Genomic DNA, 8,699 nt, shown 5'->3' with positions numbered 1-8,699 from the left:
TATCCTCCATGTCAGTGTTAAAACCGCTTTCTGCTAATGTCACACATGCGCACTGAACACTCGCTCCGCCCATATTGACAAGATACACCTTTTTCTGCTCATTGGCTACACCCAACGCAGTTTTCTGAAGCATTTCTCCAACAACGGAGACCCCACCTTTAATGGGCCCAAGTGCTGGCAGCTTGGTGGACCTGGGATTCGAACTCATGTCCTTCTGGTCAGTAGTTTAACACCTTAACCACTAGGCTACCTTACCCCCCTACCCCATCACCAAATAATTAGTATTTCAAAATAATGTAAAGAAAGATGAAGACTTTTGTGTATTGCACCAGAGGTTATGGTGTGATGGAAGGTAATTTACAGTGCCAGCAAAACTAATTAACGCGTTCAGGTGTTATAGGTGAAATAAAGCCGCACGAGCGCGTCCCGGTCTTATTGGTTTCCTCCGTCAATTCTCCTGACAGCGCGCGGCTGATTGACACGCCCCCTTTCCCCTTTTCCTTGGCTCCGCCTCCCGCTCCGCTCCGCGCGCCTTCTCATTCCGCTCAGCAGCAGCAGCAGCTCTTAGCAGCCACAACTAGAGAGTGCGCGAGGGGTGTGTTTGGGTGTGCGTGCGCGCGCGCGGGTGTGTGTGTGTATGTATGTGTCTATGTGTGTATGTGTGTGTGTGAGCTAGAGGAAGGAAAATCAGGGATGCAGGGCGCTCCCTGAAGCGCGCAGCCTGAGCATGGCACTTTGTCGGATTTACCCGTTCCTCATTTTCCTGCTGCTTTTCTTTTCCTGCCCCGGACCGGGTCGGTGCGCGAGGAACTATCCTGATAATGAAGGTAAGAGACGCGCGCGTGCGAGCGTTTGTTGAAAGTGCGCGTGCGAGTTGGGAATGATGGAATTAGGTATTTCATGCTTTTTAATTATCATGTGAGCGTCCAAACCTGTTTGGACATTCCCAGGAGTTTTTTCCCCCTTTTCTTTCTTTCTTTCTTTCTTTCTTTCTTTCTTTCTTTCTTTCTTTCTTTCTTTCTTTCTTTCTTTCTTTCTTTCTACAGGGTTGTGCTGTGTTTTAAGGTCCAGATGTGCATCTGGGGCAGATACTCAAGTTCTTAATTATTCTGCTAAAGCAATGCCTTATTTTCAAAGAAGAAAAAAAAAAACTCAAGGAAGTTTGTTTGTTTGTTTTGCAATGTCTTTACATCTTTATATACACGCATCGTGATCTGAAATGTCCTGCACATTTAACCTGTAACTCATTTTCATTAGTGAGAATCTCATGGCTTTAAACAAAGTTTCCCAGGCCCAGAATTTATGTTCTTTGAGATATTTTTCTGGTTTTCAAGTACATTTGGATTTGTTTATCTAATCAGTAACACACACACACACACACACACACACACACACACACACACACACACACAGCCAGAGAGAGAGAGAGAGAGAGAGAGAGAGAGAGAGAGAGAAAGCATTTTTTGGCAACGTCTGCAAAAGATTTTAACCAAATGACAGAACCTAAATGAGCATAATGATGTAGATAAATGTTCTTGTGCTTCCTGTGGGGCGCAGACAGCTCGGAGTTGACCTTTTCTTTCCAGATCGGTTCACTTTACTGGGAGAATCCTGGCATTTGGGGACACGGAACCCGACTCATAGAAAAATCTGTGAAATTGTGTGTGTGTGTGTGTGTGTGTTTGTGTGTGTATGTGTGTGTTTATATATGAGTGTGTATGTGTGTGTCTGTGTATGTGTGTGTGTATGTGTGTATGTATGTGTGTGTATGTGTGTGTATGTGTGTGTATGTATGTGTGTGTGTGTGTGTGTGTACGTATGTGTGTGTATGTGTGTGTGTCTATTTGTTTTGTGCCTTATAAAAGACAGTGTATTTGCAGAACACCTAAGGTCCCCACAAGCCCTGTTTCTATTAAAAGTGACACCAGCGTGTCTAGAACTATCATTTTCTCATCTAATACCCAGATTTTCTTGTTGAATTTCTAACAAACTAACCTTCCAACCTGGATTTGTCCCTGTAAAGTAGCCGTTGTGATTAATTCAATGCCACATTTAAAATTTTACATTACCTGTACTGGATGTTTCGGGAAAGAATTTAAACCTACCGAGGTGAGGACAGGAGAGGTTCTCATCTCCTTAGGAACCTTTCTCATCACTTCGCCTCTATTACTACGCTACGCTACTCCGTACCCTGTAAGGAACGAGGATGCCTTTTCTGAACAGCAGAGGGTGCACACACAGCACCTGCTACTTATTTGTGTTACATGATGTGATCTCATGTTTTTTCAGCTTTGGATCTCTACACACTTTCATATTTGGAATGTATTATTTATTTTTTGCCTCGGAAGCATCTTATGTGTGTAGCTCCATGCAAGTGCTGAGAACTTGCTAAACCATTAGGGCTACAACACACACACATACACACGAGAAAGAAAAAACATTTCTCCTCTTGGCTCTGTTGAGCTTTGAGTGAAGAAAACAGCCTTCAGCAAAACTGTGCCAGTTGTTTGTCTCGGTTGGTTTTTACCTTCTGCTTTACAGCAGATTAATTCGATCTCGATCCGTTTGGTGGGTTTTAATTAATTAGTAAATACGGTTTTTGAAGAGTTTTTATTTTTTGGTTTGTTTGTTTAATTGTTTTCAAAATTTCTCTGAAGAAAATGAATAAAGCAACATATCTGAACATAAGCAATGTGTACAGTGAATGAAACGGGAACAAAAAGTTCAATAAACAAAAGATAAAATAAATAAATAAAAATATATGAAACTTAAAAATCTGTTTTTCAGTCATCTCTTTATGTCATTAACTAGATGTTTAATGAATTCTCTCATTTTGTCCAATTTAGCTTAAGTAGTTACAGTTAAAACTAAAAGTAGTTAAAAAAAACATCAAAATCCTACCATAAATCTTTTTTTTCTAATCTATAAAAATGTACTATTTTGTCATTTTAGAAAGTCAAGAAACACTAACTAGAAATAAGCACAAAAACAACAAAGGTTATACAGTATTAATAGCATGTTCTGTTCTTTTCATAAAAGAGAGCACTTTAATTAGAATTTGGCACAATTTTTGAAGATTTCAGGTTCAACATCTGGTTTTAGGTATCAGCTTGATGCCCATTTTACTGATATGACTTCATTAGTGACGATGATCTGATAGGAAGGTTTACATGGCCATTGTTTTCTTCCCCACTAGAGTTTCTGCGTTCAGGGTTTTAATTCAGTCTGTGTTTGGAACTGCACAACTGGTCAGACAACCAGAAATGTGGTTGAAGTGAAGGTTGTCTTTCTTGTGTGGTCACTGAACACAGCACTGTACTGTACGTGTTTTTAACACCTTCCTCTGGAGAGAATCTGCAACAAGCTACGTGTTGTGAGGAACATCTCGCACGAGTTACAGAGCAATCTACACTAGCAACACTTTCAACCCACATCTTTCTCGTTATCACCTGCTGTTAGGTCAAGCATTTTAGATTTGCATGAAATTCCAAAAAGCTGCAATCCTAACCAGCGAATGTCGACGTAATTAACAATTTTGCATTCGATTTTAAACTTAGACTCTGGAGATCGTCTCTATTACTTTGATTTCTTCTGGGATCCAAAAGGATGCGTTTATACAGGAAGGATATATTTTAATTTGTTTTATTAGACGGTCTACATACTGTAGACGGCGATATTCATGGTCTTTCCTATTGTGTATAAAGAAATGCCTAAAACATTTCAACTTTTGATTTACAACCAAAATTTTAATTTTTAAATTTGCAGCTATATAAGTAAAACCAGAATATTGGTTCATTGTGGTCAGATTCCTCTACCGTTACCTTAAAACAGGTGACTCAACCAGGTGGTAGATGCTAAACTGTGAATTTGAAAAATTTTAATGTGAACGCAAATCTAAATTTGATTCAATTTGTAGAATTAATTTTGTGCACACGGTGGCTTCGTGGTTAGCACGTTCGCCTCACACCTCCAGGGTTGGGGGTTCGATTCCCGCCTCCACCTTGTGTGTGTGGAGTTTGCATGTTCTCCCCGTGCCTCGGGGGTTTCCTCCGGGTACTCCGGTTTCCTCCCCTGGTCCAAAGACATGCATGGTAGGTTGATTGGCATCTCTGGAAAATTGTCCCTAGTGTGTGAATGGGTGAGTGAATGAGAGTGTGTGTGTGTGTGTGACCTGTGATGGGTTGGCACTCCGTCCAGGGTGTATCCTGCCTTGATGCCCGATGACGCCTGAGATAGGAACAGGCTCCCCGTGACCCGAGGTAGATCGGATAAGCGGTAGAAAATGAATGAATTTTGTGCACAATTATTTCACTGCATGTCTGATAAGGGGTTAACGTACCATTATTACCTCAGGGGTTTAGGGTTGTGTGTTAAGCAATCCACTTTTATTTTCTTTTTAAACATGTTGATTAGTAATACAGATGACTCAGGTTTTGTATTTATTGGCTAGTTTGCAGACTAAAGAAGAGTGGACGGAGAAGTGGATTTGAAAAAAATAAAACTAAAAAACTCACTCTATATTTATATTAGGATGAAATTATAACGTAACACACTTCAGTCCTCACTTCAGAGACACTTCATATTCTCCCACACTTCAGTGCTGTAACTTAAAAAATGAGCTAATCGTCTTTTCGGCAAGTTCTGACTAGCAGTATACTCACATGATAATATTTCCCACGTTGATTGAATAGCATGAAAAGATGTTTTTTTTCCTCTCTTCAGAATCAGGAACATGCAGCTTTTTGGAAAAGAAAAGAAAACAAAGCAAAAATAATAAAACAAAAAAGCGATAAGCTGTCATTTAACTCCTCTGCTAGCATAATAAAGCAGTCTAGTTGCAGCTAAACCTATCAAGAGAAAAGTTGCTGAAGTAGCTGAAACTTTCACCAAAAACCTTGCTGTCTTTTAAAAGATATTCTCCATAATCAGCCTTTAAACTTTCACTTAGTCTGTAGCACAGCACTTTACCTAGCGAGCTTGCTATGTGTTTTAATATTATGCTAGCTTAGCCTTTTGTAGAATCCTAAAAGACAAAAAATACTGTTAGATAATGAATTTATTTTGAAGTGTCCATAAAGCAATATTTCCTTTAATACACTGAAGTAAAAGTATCCCATGTTAGCAAAGGTCTGTGTCTTTGCTATGTAATGAGCAGCTAGCTGTCTGTTCCCCCCTTATAACCCCCCATCCTTTTTTTTTCTTTCTATCTATTCTAAGTCTTTTGCAAATAAGCACATCTCCTCTCCTCCTCTTCTGTTCTGCCACCGCTCGGTTAGAAGGACGCTCATTAGCAGGCTAGTCGACACAAAAGCAGGCTAAAGATCTTAGCTCCACATGAGTGGCCCTGCTCCCATTTCTCTCTGTTAGGCCTCCAATCATGACCTTTTATTTGTCTTAATTGAATTCATCTGTTCGCTTGCCTGCCATCCCGAGTCCTTTCTAAACTTCAGTTTCTCGCTCTGACAAAAGGCTTAGTGCCACGCGCATTAGCGCATCGGCGCATTAGCGCAGCACAAAAAAACAAATACTGGGTTTGTTAACTGCACCACAATTCATGCAGTGCACCATCTCATGCTCTTCTTTCTGTCTGTCTTTTTAATTTTTTATTTCATGGTCTTTATTTTTAATTCAACATCTAGTGTGTATCCTGTTTATTTTTGCTTCGAGCGTGCTAATCATGTCCTGTTTACTGATGAGGCGCAGTCAGATTTTGAACGCTGACCTTGGGATGTCCTTCATCATCACTCTCCTTTCTTGCTGTCAGGTTTTTAGCATAAGCAAGTTACAGAGTATTTCTGAGCTCCGAAAAACAGATCGTGTCATCGTGTTACACCCCTCATACCAGCATCCACATGATGCGACGATCCAATACCGTGCGGTTTTCAACCCAAAACTCTTTCTGAAATTAAACACACTACAGTGGTAATCGAAGAATCCTGCGTACTTCAACAGTAAAAACGGCGCTTGAGTGCATTCGATAAGACTGTCATTGGGTCAGTGGTCACTTTTTTTTTTCCCCTGAAGTAAAAGTGATACTATAATGCACCACAGGGCACGTTGTGGTTAGCACTTATGTGCCATCAGCACTAGTTGTTTTTAGACACAGAGATTGTTCTGAACCAGAGTTTTATGCATCTTGCAACACGAACCCTGCGAGAACGGATGAGACAAAGCTTCTACGGTCAGTAATGGAAGCGCAGACTGGTGATGTCAGGACGTGACTTTTTTTATTATTCTTTTTTTAAGGAGTTATAGCTAAAAAAAAAAAAAAAAAAATGGATCCTTAAGGTTCTGTAAAGAACCCTGAGGTTCTATACTTGTTTTATTAAACAGTATCTTTAACAGAGGCAGTTCACATCTGCGAGCACTGAGCACACTTTTTCTCACAATTAAATTTTATGCTCACTCGGTTAAAAAATACTAATCCAAAACCTGATAATAAAGTAAGAATTCATTGTATTTGAACTTGACCGGGGGGGGCACGGTGGCTTCGTGGTTAGCACGTTCGCCTCACACCTCCAGGGTCGGGGTTCGATTCCCGCCTCCGCCTTGTGTGTGTGGAGTTTGCATGTTCTCCCCGTGCCTCGGGGGTTTCCTCCGGGTACTCCGGTTTCCTCCCCGAGTCCAAAGACATGCATGGTAGGTTGATTGGCATCTCTGGAAAATTGTCCGGAGTGTGTGAGTGAATGAGTGTGTGTGTGTGTGCCCTGCGATCGGTTGGCACTCCGTCCAGGGTGTATCCTGCCTTGATGCCCGATGACGCCTGAGATAGGCACAGGCTCCCAGTGACCCGAGGTAGTTCGGATAAGCGGTAGAAAATGAATGAACTTGACCGCTGACCTCACCACTCACATCTTTCATTTACCGCTTTTGTCTTCTCTTTCCTTTCCATGAACTACTGTAGATTCTTTTTTTCTTCCTTGCATCAGAGTCCTATCAATCACATACTAATTGTTGCCATGGCACCATGATATTGTTTGTTGTGGGTTTTTTTTAATGGACATAGAGACAGATTGTACAGAGAGAATATTTAATTACACCTCTTCCTTCCTCTGTGCTCGTCTCACTCCGGCTTTGTCCAAAGGCTCCTAAGTTCTCCGGGTTGCTCGGCTCTAAGTGCTGTTTGTGAAGCGAACAGTTTGGGAAATGTGCGATTCCTGAAAGAAGGCATTTAAGTAAAAGAATCGTTTGTTCTTACTGACTAACACAGTTAGTCTCATGAATCGAGTCAGAATCATGAATGATTCCAACGAGTCAGAATCATGTAGATTTTACAAATAAAATAAAGAAATGAATGATCTGTGACACTGATATATACAGTGTATATATATATATATATATATATATATATACACACACACGTACGTATATACATATTTGTATAATTTTTTACTCACATGTTAACTGTCATGATCCTATCTGTATATAATATGTTATGTACAGTTTTCTCTTTTTTTGTTGCCGCAATAGCGTTTAGCGTAACAGTCCGAACAGGGAGAAGCCGTCTGTCGTCTTTTCACGCGTTTCAATTGGTTGCCAGCTAATGCGCCATTGGCTGCTGGGTGACCCAGCATGGTCAGGGCTTGAATGGGCACAGTGGGTCCTGGCTCTGCTTAATGTGTGTGGGAGTGTGATAAAAGGCACACATACATACACACACATACACACACTACATGTTCTGCTGTTGCCAGGACAACGCTCTCACCCATGGCACTGTGTGGAGAACAGAACAACAGCACTCACAGCTCTTATTCAGCTGTGGTATTGTGTGTGTGTGTGTGTGTGTGTGTGTGTGTCTGAGAGAGAGAGAGCGAGAGAGAGAGAGAGAGAGAGAGTGTGCACATGTTTCTGAGTGAGATATCTTTTAGGTAAAGCGGCATGTGTCAAGCAGTGTGAATGTTTGCATGCACATGGCTTTCACTGCGTTTTTAGTCTCTCTTTTACATACACACACACACACACAAAACACACACACACACCTCTGTCTAACTAGCACTGGCTGGACCACCAAAACCCAGTTATGATCGAGGCAACACACACCACCACACACGCACAGAAACACACCACCACTCACACACAAACACCACCGCATGCACACACATACAAACAAATCACCACACACACACACACACAAACTCCTTTATTCTGGATCTTAAGATTATTATTATTATTATTATTATTATTATTATTATTATTATTATTATTATTATTACATAGAACACAACATGAACTGCTCAAAAGTTTTGGTACCTTTTCTGCCTCGCCCGCATTGTCTCATTTGCAAAACACTTGTTTCATTGTTTGACTTTGTGAATCAAAACGTTGTTTTACCACAGAAATGAACTGAAACGCAATGACGAGATCATGATTTATCCCTCACATGCCAATATATCATCCAACATGTTTTGCAGTTGAGGCAGAATCCAAGCAAATTTAATGCTGTGGAAACTCCCTATGTTAGGATCAATAGTTGAATGCCAGAACCCCAGAGTCTTTTGTTCTTTCTTTTTTTTAATTTTATTTATTTATTTTTTTATTTATTTTTCTTTAAAATTTATTTATTTTTTATTTATAAAAAAAGAGGATCAAATCAAAGACCATAGAGCAAGTTTACAGTTTTGATTGTGGACAAAGATATGGCTTCCAAATATATATATAAAAAAAATAAACAATCAGTATGTTCCTGGTCCAATATTTTA

General features: G+C 40.3%; 1 protein-coding gene across 2 annotated transcripts in view; it reads left to right on the top strand.

Moving 5' to 3' along the window:
* Positions 1 to 564: 564 nt before the first annotated feature.
* Positions 565 to 8,699, top strand: part of epha4b (eph receptor A4b) — a 99,410-nt gene continuing 91,275 nt past the window's right edge. For both annotated transcript variants that reach the window (XM_060873896.1, XM_060873897.1), the window contains exon 1: positions 565 to 827. In XM_060873896.1, the coding sequence (XP_060729879.1) occupies positions 728 to 827 (100 nt within the window). In that variant the 5' untranslated portion in view covers positions 565 to 727. The remainder of the gene's footprint in view (positions 828 to 8,699) is intronic.

This window comes from Tachysurus vachellii, chromosome 7, assembly GCF_030014155.1.
Source record: "Tachysurus vachellii isolate PV-2020 chromosome 7, HZAU_Pvac_v1, whole genome shotgun sequence".
Taxonomy (NCBI): Eukaryota; Metazoa; Chordata; class Actinopteri; order Siluriformes; family Bagridae; genus Tachysurus; species Tachysurus vachellii.
Note: the sequence above shows the minus strand (reverse complement) of the source record. Positions and strands in the feature narration are given on the sequence as shown.